This window comes from Andrographis paniculata, unplaced genomic scaffold, assembly GCF_009805555.1.
Source record: "Andrographis paniculata isolate CXL003 unplaced genomic scaffold, ASM980555v1 Contig64END, whole genome shotgun sequence".
NCBI classification, from domain to species: domain Eukaryota; kingdom Viridiplantae; phylum Streptophyta; class Magnoliopsida; order Lamiales; family Acanthaceae; genus Andrographis; species Andrographis paniculata.
In genome coordinates, this window is record NW_026137600.1 from 296,115 (window position 1) to 309,022 (window position 12,908).

Below are 12,908 nucleotides of genomic sequence, written 5' to 3' on the forward strand. Positions count from 1 at the left end.
AGCCGACATCCACAAAGTGTCGATGGAATGTTTGGCAAGATCATTAAGAGGGTGATTATTTGGTGGTATCATTGTGGTTATAGATTCATGGAGTTGAAGGAGATGAATGAGGCAGAACAAATTCGATCAAACACAAAGATATGATAGGGCAATTTTCTTCTTTTAGTTTTACCATGTATTTTGTTTCCATTTGGCATTTTAGAAGCTAGAATTTTGTAATAGAGATCATGATCAATCCATTCCAGTTTGTCGCCGTGTATTTTTTCATGAATTATATTGATTTGCATTTTTTTTTCTTTTTTTTTCCGAAAAGAAAAAAAATAGTTGCATACCACTTAAGTTGTCTAAAACCCAGCGTTTCTTTTAAATAGATATCAGACAAAAAACAAAATTGGAACCAATTGCAATTTACATATATAATCAAATAGGACCAACCTCATATTATTTGGCTTTCTTGATCAAACCATATCTGAATTTTGAGGTGATATATATATATATATATATAGTCGCTATTAATTTGGATCTTGTTTAGACTATTCTTGTTGAAATTTACAATTATATATGCCAAAAAAGGATGGCGTAATTAAGTATTTTTTTCTTTCTCTTTCGCAATGTATAAAATTTAAACTTATGAAATGTGACAGTCATTTGTTATACGCTGTAAAATTTAAATAAAATAAACCTACTTTCACAATAAAAATAACATAATATACTTAAACCAAGTCGGTTTTCTCATTAAATTAAAAAGATTTTATTTTGAGTTGTTTAATACATAGATATAATAAAAAGAGAGTTTTGGAAGGTAGAAATAAAAATAACAAACTAAAAATCTCCTACTAAAAATAAATTCAATAAAAATAGGTTTCCAATCTATAAATGAAATGACAACTTGGAGAGTAAACCCGATCATAAATAAATATTTAATTTCATTAATTTCTAAATAAATTAGTTATAGTTACCAACACACACCAAAAAATCAACTCTTTCTTAATTTCTCGATAGTTAAATTACGTCTATTAGTTGTTTTTCTAATTAGAGTAGAACCTTAGTGGCGCTACAAAAAATTACTAGCCTAACCCCTTTGTGAATTAGAAAAATATAATTCAATTTAACAATTATCTATGCGGAACGGTTTAAAACTGATCCCATGATTTTCTAATTATGTATGTCACTAGTTGGTACTTGGGACCAAATTAGAACGCAATTACAGGTGTCTAATTTAGTTTAGCAATCAATATTTAATCAAATTGAAATACCTTACCACAATACGCAATTAAATCAAAGATTATTAAATTAAACATTAAAATCAGAAATCACATAAATACTTGAGAACCAAGAAATAATATAAAATTAAAACAAAGTTTAATCTCACAAATCTATGCTGAGTTGTTTCTTTCACTCCTAAACCAGAAAAGTAATCTACTCGCTAGTTATAGAGAAAAAAAGAACAAAGATAATAAAGATAAACATCCTCTAATATTGATTGGATTAACGGGAGAGAACTTGAAATTTCTCCTTGGATCAGCGGTATCTCCCTATGTTGACCTCCTTGACAGCATAAAGTGGCGCTTAAACTTTCTGTCTTTTTTTTTTTTGTCCTAATTTTTTAATAATTGGTCTTTTGGGTTTTAGTTAATTATTCTAAGTTATTGGATCTTTTTGTTCTATTTTTCCTTTAATTCTATAAATTTTATTATTTTCTCATAAAAATCATAAATAAACAATATATACACAAATTAGGTATAATAAAATTAAAATTAACCAATACCGCAAATAATATAAATATTAATTCATGCGATTTCTGGCTATCAAAATGATCGAAAAATTAATCATGACTGACTACATTTACTGTATTCTTTGTCTAAATTTGGAATTAAGAGTTCAAGTGAAAGAGATAGTGCCTAGAAAAGGAATTAAGGGTATGTTTCTTTAGCATGATTTTTCCAAATTTTACTATTTGGACTCTGCATTTCTCAAAAAAAATTATATTTTTTTCTCTCACAAAACATCGCATCAAACATTATTTTCATATCAAAACTTAAACCAAATTTTTTTTAAACTCATCAAAAGAAACACACCCTAGATAAAAAGATGGAGATAAAGGCAATACATCGCAAAGTTGTACGAAATAGTCATAGAGGCTGAGGATGAAGGTGGAGTTAAATTTTCGAGTAAATGTATTTAATTATATATTGAATGTATAAAATACGGAAAATCGTGCTTCTCTCTTTAAATACGCATTGGGTAAATTATGATCACATTAGACAAATATTGTGTAACATACCCGACTAGGAAAATGTTGGCATGATTTGAACCTATGATCTGATTAAAAGTAGTTTTAAAAGTATAATGTATGAATGAAACACTTATAGTTATAATTCATTGTTTTGTGAGACTATTTGGTGCATAATTATGAGTTGTAAGTTCTAAAGTAAAATAAAAATAATATTTATATTATACAAACGCAAATATTGAAAAAGAACAGCACACACCTAGCTTTGTATATATTGCTTACATGATGATTAAATCTTCATCTTCGCTTTCTAAATTAATTTAATTCGCTTTCGAGTTACGTCAGCAATTAATGTCGAAAAAGTTGACAGTCATTTTTTATATATATATAAAAAAATGTTACTATCATGTTACCTTATTCAATTTAACATCAAAAATTAATCAAACTCAGACATGAATGAAATTCAAGCATTCTAAGACAAGGAAAATTAAATTGCAATTTTTGCGAAGCTCCATTCTTGTTTTAAATTTATTTTTTTTAATGAATAAAATTAACTTTATCTGCCCAAATTCGAGTATACACGAAAGCCGAGTGGCGAAAAAGACGTAACTTGTAAGAATAATAGAGATGGGGCAGCTGTATTTATGCATATGGCCAGATTAATGAATACAATTCTATCTATCCTTCATACATCCCAGAATCTTGTCTAGGTTCATTCTTGTTCAATACACACACATATATGTATATATATATATATAGCCTTAGGTAATGTAAGTTTGTATTAAAAGAATCCCAAGTATTTTTTAGTTCAGACACTCCTCAGAGTTCTCCTCAAACACTTCGCATCGATCAGTCTATGTTGTTTTAATTTATAGCTGATTTTAGTGAAGTGTTTGGGGGAACTCTTGGGTTGGGTTTGAAACCTTTTCTTATTCACTATGCTTTGTTTAGATTAAAAAAAGAAAAAGGAGGATTTATGGAGTTTTTGAGAATTATGAAAACGATAAAAGTCCGATGTTTTCTTTAATTTTTATGAAAAAGAAATAAGTAATTGATTTGATATTTTTTTAAAAATAAATATATATATTATAGATGAATTGTATCAAAGCTTCAAAGTGTATAGATATATGTAAACATAGTTTTGCTTACTTTTTTTAAAAATAAATAAATATATATATATATATATATTTGTTTTTAGGTTGGAAATTGGGGGCTATAGGCTATGCTTTGTCCTAGCCTCATTTGTAATAGAGTGGGTTTGAATTCAAAATTTGAAATCTACAAATTGAATGCTAGCTAGCTAGGTTTTAATTTAGAAAAATAAAATTTGATTGAGTTCAGAGCAATGCCACAACCACAATTCCTGATTTAGCCTTGTTTTTGTATTTATGTTTAACTAGACATTTGATGCAATGTTGTACAAAATAATAATGATATTTTATGAAGAAATCGTAGAATTGCATATTATATTCAAAAAGAAAACTTTAAAAATGAGCATAAAGTTTTTTAGCATTACAAAGATCAATGTTCACCCAAAGGGGTCTTAATTTTCGGATGCCTAAATTAAACTAGGAGGGTTTTTAGCAATATTGATTTCCTGCAAAATGTGCAAAAGGAATTTAGAGTTTTAAGAAGAATCTCGACTCATGTTGTGTAATATGGATTCGCACGCCATCGAGCATAACCATGTCGAAATTTTCAAATCTCTTTTGACATTTTACAATCACATTATTATATTTGATGTATTGTAAAATTAAAATTCACTTGCATCCTAGCAAATGTGTGCATATGGAATACAATTAAACTTTTGTTTATTCAAGTTGATCTATTTATTTGTCGCTACAAAATTCAATGCAACAGTATTGTAGTAATTGACATCATAATAAGACTCTCGCTCGATGAACACTTAAGTGAGTTTCCGAATCGATTGGATTAAGACAAGCGTGTAAAAGAATTAGGAGATTGTTTGTGTGTTGAGTATAATTATTTTGAAAAATGCTAAATTTACGATATATGCTGATGATCTATACTACCATTAGTCTTAACACAATATATGTTAATACACAATAAATATGAAGTGGAAAACGTATATTTTTAAATCACACAAATATGTGTTGTATCTCTTCTTTGTATGTACTTACTAATCAGACAAGTAGTAAAGAAAGTAAAATTTTTGTTTGATATGTGTTTAAGTTTGTTAGAAATTTTGGGGGAAAGTAATAAAATTGTTTTATTAATCATCAAAATAAGGAGTCTATGTAAACAATACAAAACATAATCGATACACTCAAATCTAAGTAATCTAATTTAAGAATAAGATCAAATATAGATATAAATCTACTCAACCTAAAATTGAATATCTAAAATATCCCAACATCCCCTCAAACTCAAGTGGTATAACAGAAACCAACTTGAGTTTGATGAGAAATTTGAATATAAACGCAAAAAGAAAACATAAATAAAATTAACAGTTGACTCTCCACCTACAGGAGCAAAAAACGAGATGACTCTCCACCGGAGTCGAAAACGAGATGACTCCTCCGGAGCCGAAAATGATATGACTACACTGGAGCTGAAAACGACATGACTCCACCGAAGCCGAACACGAGATGACTCTCCACCGGAGGCGAAAACGAGATGACTCCACCGGAGCCGTAAAAAACGAGATGACTCCACCGGAGCCATCGAAAACGAGATGACTCCACCGGAGCCGAAAACGAAACGACTCTACTAGAGCCGAAAACCACATGACTCCACCGGAGTCAAAAATCACATAACTCTACCGGAGGCGAAAACTAGATGACTCCACCGAAGCCGAAAACGAGATGACTCCACCGGAGCCGAAAACGACAAGACTCCACCGGAGCCGAAAATGAGATGATTCCATCGGAGTCGAAAACGACAGGACTCCACCGTAGCCGAAAATGAGATGACTCCACCGGAGCAAAAAACGAGATAATTCTCCACCGGAGCCGAAAACAGATAGATGGCAACACCAAACAGATCGCACGCAATCAACAGACAAACATATGACATATGACAGATCGTAGACAGAATCAGGACTCAAGATAAAATCAAAATTAGAAAAAGAAAGGGTTAGAAACTATAATAAAAAAAAAAAATTCAAAATTGGGAGACTTTCGGGTACATCCAAGGTTGAATGTACCCGGAGAAATGCAGGTTGGTAGGCTATATCTACGACATGAGAAAAATAGGCTCTGATATCATGTTAGAAATTTTGGGGGAAAATAATAAAATTGTCTTATTGATCATCAAAATAAGGAGTCTGTGTATATAGACAATGAATCTAAGTAATCTAATTTATTAATAAGATCTACTTTAGATATAAATCTATTAATATCTCATCAAAATTGATATTTGTATTTAAGTTTTGATTTAAAATAGTGAGTATGTTTAGATTCTATTTGAAATCAAAATTACTACCATTGAGTCTGTGTGGTTTTTAATTAATTTTTTTTTTTTACAAAATATTATAGAAAAATATTATTTAAATTAAAATTCAAATCAAACTTCTAATTTCAATTAAAAAAGCAAACCCTAGCTAGTAATTTAATATGATATATTGTGAAATATATAAATTTATTAAATTACTTTATTTTTATAGATAGTTTTTATTATATAAATTTTATATTAAAATTAAATAATTTTTTTTAAAAAAAAATTATAAATTTAATAAAATAATATATTAATCAATATTTTATATATTTATATATGAAGATTTTAAAAATAAAAGTATGGTTAATTTCATATATATATATATATATATTTATGTATATAAACAGTTGATATTAAATGATTGTTTCATCAAATATTTTAACACAACCCGTTAATAATTCTTACTAATCAAACAAATTAAAAACCAGTTATCAAATAATTAAATCAGTTGGTCAAACATACCTTAATTTATTGTCTATAATAGAGGAATTAAATAATGGTCCAAAATACGTATGTAATATATAAATTTATTGGGTTGACATTAATTAAAGCAGCCATGATAATATATAGGGCCTATAAAATAAAATCAAGCTACATTGACTTCATTTATTTTTTTATTTATTTGTTGTTAATAATAATGATAGTTGAGTAATGATGATGACTCCATTATTGACTGACTTCTAAATTTGGTGGATGCATGCAACCTGTACTAGGAATTTATTGATTAATAAAAATGTCGCAATACACTTTTGAAAATAATAATAATAAAAATAAAAATAAAAATTAATATTTTAGTGTAATATTTTAAAACTACTAAAATAATTATTTGACGGTGATATCAATAAATATTTAATACTGTAATCAAACAAACTCTAGTTCTATTTATATAATAAATTAAGGGTCCAAGAATTTTCACTAATTTTTATTATTTATCAAATTTATTTTTATTTTTTTCAAAATTTCAACCCAAAATTCAAATTTTCAAACAAATACATCCTAAATGAAAACAATTTGTTTGTCCGATTAATTTTTTCTTTTTTTGATACACATTCTCAATAGATAATATATATATATTCTAATTCTTTCAGGGAATCACAGCATAATGCTAGTAATTAAATGCGGGAATAAGAGAACATAAAGCTAATTTGATCAGATCAACATAAATACAATTAATACTATAATTCAACAATGTAAGAAAACTCAATCCATATATATATAAACATATATGGATCTTTAACTTACACCTCACCAGTTGTATCGAAACATCACAAGTTTATACACTCAAATCAAACGATTCAAATCCAACACCACCACACAGCAATAATATGCCAACCTAACTAACATATTTACATACCAATCGGAGTCCTGCCGGAATCCGGCAAGAGCCTCACCGGACCCGGGCAACCCTCCCGGCGGCGACCATAGGGGACGCCAAAGGGGTCCTATTCATCGGCGACATTGCCGGGTTATCCATTTTCGAGTGTTTGGTCGAGCTTTTCAGAGATTTGAGACCTTCGAGCGTCGCCAAGACATCCGGCATTCGCGGCCGTTGCTTCGGCTCGTGGCTTAAGCACTGCAGCGCGACGGTGGCGGCCGTGTACGCACCTTTTTGCGGGTATTGGCCTTCGAGTTTTATGTCCATTATCCGGAACACTTTTCGCTTGTCACCCAAGTACGGTAATGCCCACTCGACTAGGTTTTGCTCGGCCCCGATTTTCGTTTTGTCCACCGCACGTCGCCCGGATAGCAGTTCGAGCAGCACGACACCAAAGCTGTAGACGTCGCTTTTTGCCGTCAGGCGACCTGTTCGTTGACGTAGCGATTAGTTTAGTATTAAACGAGAAACGGAATTTTCAACGCATTTTTATAAAGGGTAAATTGTATAGCTACTACATTTATTGGCTCTGTTCTCCCGGCATCATTTTTCAAATGCGATTGCCAAAAGATAATAATAAAAAACACAATATTTTATACAAAAATTAAAAAGTCAAAATACTCATTATAAAAAACCACAAAATCGTTACAAAAACAGTCAAAAAAATCAAATATTCAACAAAAAATAATACTATATTTTATATTTTCGACACAATTTTTAATACCACACTCCAAAAACTTTTTCATCCAAAATCGCTGGATGATCGGAGCCTTTATAAATGCATAGTAATAAATGAGTAAAATATCTTAAATAGTCTTCTTGAATAAAATAAATAAATGAAATTTTGATAATCTTTCATTCCACAGTTTCTAAAATAGAGTAATTTAATTTTTACAAACTAGACAATGAAAAACTAATTAATTTTTCACTAATTGAATTTATTCAAAAAAAAGACTATATAAGACAGAAAGGATTTCATGGGTTAAATTTTATAAATTTATAATATAACACAGAACAGTAAATGCAATTTATCATTTTATAAATTACCATAATTAATATATACCTGTGGCGACGTACTCGGGCGCAGCATAGCCTTGTGTGCCCATAACTTGAGTCGAGACATGTGTCCTATCGCCAGTCGGGCCGGCTTTGGCCAAGCCAAAATCGGACAACTTTGCATTGAATTCCTGCACAATCGAAACAAAAACTTTACCGTGAATAAAACAAACGGGCAATGTGCGCCGAAAAAAAGTATCGAATAATTTCCAATCATGTACCGAATCAAGAAGAATGTTGGAAGCCTTAAAATCTCTATATATAACTTGCTGCTCGTCATCGTGCAAGAACGAAAGTCCCTTGGCGGCACCAATTGCGACTTTGATCCGGGTAGCCCACGAGAGAGGCTGCGACCCTCCTGACGACACACGACGACGTTTAGAATCCGAAATTAGGTTAAGAACTGAACAATGCATACGATTTTTTTTTTACGTACTTCTGAATAAATGATTTTCGAGGCTCCCTTTGGGCATGAATTCGTACACCAAGAGTCGATTATCGCCTTCTGAGCAGTAACCAATAAGTTTAACCAGGTTCGGATGGTGAAGCTGTCCCAAGTAATTAACTTCCGTCTGAAAATTACCGTAAAATCGAGAATAAATACATGCATTTTAACAAATATGTCAGGTAAAATTGTTCATAGCTTCCCTTTGGTTTCGAAATTCAACATAAAATCTCCTTATACTTTAAAAATTGCATGACGAGCCCTTATACTTTCAAAATTGCATCAAACTCCACAGCCATGAAACCTCATTTGTGTTATGAGAAAATAATTTTCTATCTACAAAGGGCATCGTACAAATTTTAAAATAAGTTAGGGATTTACGTTTGAGTTTCGAAACCACAGAGTAATTTTATGCGACAATTTTTTTAAGTATAAGGGGGCGTCACACAATTTTTAAAATAAAAAGAAGATTTACGCTGAGTTCTGTAACTACAAGCGAGTTATGGACAATTTTGCCAATATGTTTTGCAAAACGAGAGAATCGAACGAACGTACGTACCAACCACTCCTTATGGCCCTGGAATCCCTCGGGCTTCAATTTCTTGACCGCAATGACCAATCCCGACCCGGGCTTGGCAGCCGTGAGTGTGCTTTCGTCGATCCATCCTTTGAAGACGTAGCCGAATCCTCCTTCTCCGAGAAGACTGTCGGGCCGGAAGTTTCTTGTAGCATTCTTTAGCTCGTTGAACAAGAACGCCCTCACATTCGGGGACGACAATATTTCGGCTTCTGATCGTGGAGTCGGAAGGCTCTCGATGCTGCTTTTGCTGTTGTACGATGGAATGCTTATGGTGGAAGGAACCGACAATTCGCTCGTTTTGCTCGCAAATCTCGACGCTTCTAACGTTAACCAAAAACAACCAATAACGAATTCAATTACTCGCGCAATCATCGATACATAAAGCAAAACCAACGAAAATAATGTTCATCCACATCGAATCGGAATCGATTTTTTTGCTTAACTAAACAATACAAAAAGAATCTATTACCGACGAAATTTTGGCGTATTCTATCCAGGGTATTTTCGCTAACAGATATCAGAAATGAATGAATCTACATTAAATCCGAATCGATTTTTCGCTTAACTAAGCTCATCCAAAACTCCTCAACAAACACAAATGCATACTTCCAATTCCAACACAAATCAAGACAACATTTTCAACCCTTCATTTAATAAGAACTCATAAATTACACCTTCCAATCTTCAATAGTTCGATGTAATTACACCTTCCAAAATCTTACACACAATTTTGCAAGCAGAACAAATCAAATGATCAAATTTAAAACCAGATCAGCTTGGAGAAATACAACCCTAGCAGAAAAATCCAGATGCAAATAATGAGTTTTCCATATTTAAATTCTAAACAGCATCTCTGCACAGAAACAAAAATTGTTCATCAAATCAAAGCCACCAAAAGGAGCATAAATTCAGGGCAAAACAGGGAACAAAATTGTGCATCAGACAGCAAAAGGGGATTTTATTCTATAGAGAGTAAAAAAACAAAATAGCAGCAAACCCTAATTAGAAAATTCCAGAAATTGAAGAAATCGAACAGAGATGAAAAAAAGTGTAAGGTATATACCAGAAGGGGTGCTGAGAGTGGCGTCAACCCTAGCGGAGGAAGAACCAAAGCAATTTCCCATAATCACCCCCAAAAACCGAAAGAGAAATTAAAGAAATAGCAGAAATTAAAAGAGGTCAATGAGAAAAATTCCAAGAGCTGAAGCAGTAAACGAAGAAGTCACTGGACTCGATTCCTCCGGCCTCCTTTGCTAAATTATATCTGTGTGTACAAGGAACGCAGCTCTGTTTGGAGTTCGGCGCAGACGGTTTTCAGGAAAATGGCATATACTGCAGTATTTTGTTTCTAGGTTTCACATGTGAAGAGGAAGAGGAAGGAAAGGGGAAACTGCTTTGATGAATGATGGGGGAGGAAGCAGTGTGGAAGCACAGAGAGAGATGATAAAGAGAGAGAGAAAGATGGAGGACCCCACCCCTATTCCACCATGGAATTGTTTTTGTTAACGTGTTTGCCACTTTCAAGGTTTTTACTGCTATCTCCAATTTACTAAAATTAACATTTTTCTAGAATTTATATAAATATTTTATTATAAAAAATAATATTGATGTGAATAATATCGTTGGTAATTTAAAATAAAATTAATATATATATGATTAAAATAAAATTTAAAATATGTATTTATATAATTTAAACATTGTACCTCAATAAATTATATTATATGGATTTCATTTAGTAAAAAATAATATTTTCTATAATAGAATTAAAATATAAATTAATTTTATAAAAATATAAAATTTTAAATGTAAATATTTATTTAATGAAAAAAAATAAAATTTTTGAATGAATTATGCATAAAATATTAAAAATTAAATTAAATTAAATTAATTGAATAAAAATAGAATTAGAAAATTTTTAAATGAATCATATATGCTTGTAAAATATATTCAACAATATTTATTAAAAATATAAATGTATCAATTGCTATGGGCCAATTGAGTAATAGAAAATAAAAAATAAATAGTTGAAAATATTTTGTAAATTTTAGTTAATAATTAAAAATATAATAAAATTAATAATATTTGTTACAAATAAATATTGAATAAAAATAATACTTTAGCTAAACTAAAAACAATGAAGAATGTATTTTATATCATTAGTAATTATATATATATATATCTTATTAGTAATTAGATATATTATAGTATAATTTTTCTTGTCATAAAAAAATATGTTAATTTGTTATGACAAATTTTAATATAATGTTTATTTTTTTATTTTTATATTTTATATAGTAAAAAAAGAATAATAAAAATAATAATATTATCTTGTTTCAAAAGAATAATATTATTGATTTTTTGCATATATATTTTTAAATATTAATTATTATATTAATATATATAAAATAAATCAATATAGAATGAAAAAAATATATTTATGTTTCCAAGTGAAAGCAAATATTGAGATGTATGACGTCACTCATTACCCGTAATGATCTCATCGCCTGCGTCATCATTCGATCATCATCTTATCTTATCAGTTACAAGTAATGGCCCGGTCTGACCCGACCCAGATTCGGTACGACCAGTTTTAAATTTGAATCCAACTTTTTTAACACAAGTAGTCAACCCTACTTTCCACCTGCTTTTTTCAATTGTATTATTCCTTTATGTAATAAAAAAGTATTTTATTTGTTTCTTTAACGTATATTTTAAATATTAAGATTATGTATAATATAAATAGAAATAAAATATCATTCCTATTCCTATTTCTATTACTATTAGTAGTGTGTATTAATAATATACTCTGTAGTCGTAAATAATAAGTCTATTTTTTATTTTTTTTTATTTTAATATAATTTGTCATTTTTTTAAATATAATTATATATTTTAATTAAATTTTAAATTTTATAATTTATAATTTTTTTAATATTAACTAAATTATTTAATTATTTTAATATTAATTTATAATTATTTTTATTAAATTATAATTAATTTTACTAATATATTTTTTAATTAAACGAACAGAGTAATATTTATTAAATAAAACAATAATATTTATATACATCTTTAGTTCACTTGCGTGTCTTTTTTTTTATTAGCCTATTTTATTTATTTAAATAAATATTTATATTAATCTTATATAATAATTATTTTTATTAATATATTTTTTAATTATTAATTAATTGTAATCTTTTAAATTTTGCATCTAAAATACTATGTTTGCTTGGGTGTTTTGATTTTGAGTTGAGATTTAAATAGTAAAAATTTTGAATTTGAATAGTAATTTGATGTGATATAAATAGGTATTGATGTGATATTTTGAATGTAAAATTTATTTTTAATATAATATAAAAAATAAAAAATAAGTGTTTAATTTGATATTTTCGGAAGAAAAAAATTGAACAAACAGTAAAATTGGGGGAAAATCCTCCAAATAACCACACCCTTAAAAATATTTTATCAAAAATGAAAAATATATATTTTAAAAACAATATAAAATTCAAATACTCCGTTCCAGTGCAAAGTTGTTGTTTACTTTTTGCACGTAGGTTTTTAAGTATTAATATTATAATATATTGTAGTGAAAAAAAACGAAAATAAAGTTGAAAAAATATTTATTATGTTAGATAAATAGTATAATTACTAAATTAGAAAAATAATAATATTTGTTTTTGAGACTAACAAAAATAAAAAATAGCAATATTTCGATAAGAGGAAGAGAATAATAAAAGTCTTTGATTTTGTTTTTATTTTTTAAAAT

The 12,908-nt window shown here is 29.1% G+C and overlaps 1 protein-coding gene across 2 annotated transcripts; it reads right to left on the reverse strand.

The window, feature by feature from the left end:
• Positions 1–6,819: 6,819 nt before the first annotated feature.
• LOC127261903 (probable serine/threonine-protein kinase PBL3) lies at positions 6,820–10,569 on the reverse strand. Of its 2 annotated transcripts, none has more exons than XM_051290333.1 (6): positions 10,209–10,569; positions 9,125–9,462; positions 8,557–8,692; positions 8,342–8,478; positions 8,128–8,251; positions 6,820–7,492 (listed from the first exon to the last, which is right to left on the reverse strand). In XM_051290333.1, the coding sequence occupies exons 1-6, from the start codon at positions 10,267–10,269 to the stop codon at positions 7,077–7,079; spliced, it is 1,212 nt and encodes a 403-aa protein (XP_051146290.1). In that variant the 5' UTR covers positions 10,270–10,569; the 3' UTR covers positions 6,820–7,076. The 2 variants fall into 2 exon arrangements, with proteins under 2 accessions (XP_051146290.1, XP_051146289.1); XM_051290332.1 differs by having other exon boundaries at positions 9,125–9,465; positions 10,209–10,568.
• Between the last annotated feature and the right edge of the window lie 2,339 nt (positions 10,570–12,908).

Excerpts from the sequence above, each read along its gene's own strand:
- LOC127261903 (XM_051290332.1), bottom strand. The coding sequence starts at position 10,269 with ATGGGAAATTGCTTTGGTTCTTCCTCCGCTAGGGTTGACGCCACTCTC. Across the intron at positions 8,252-8,341 it reads CCAACATTCTTCTTGATTCG|GAATTCAATGCAAAGTTGTC; the intron begins GTACATGATTGG and ends TCGATTGTGCAG. Across the intron at positions 7,493-8,127 it reads GCCCGAGTACGTCGCCACAG|GTCGCCTGACGGCAAAAAGC; the intron begins GTATATATTAAT and ends GTCAACGAACAG.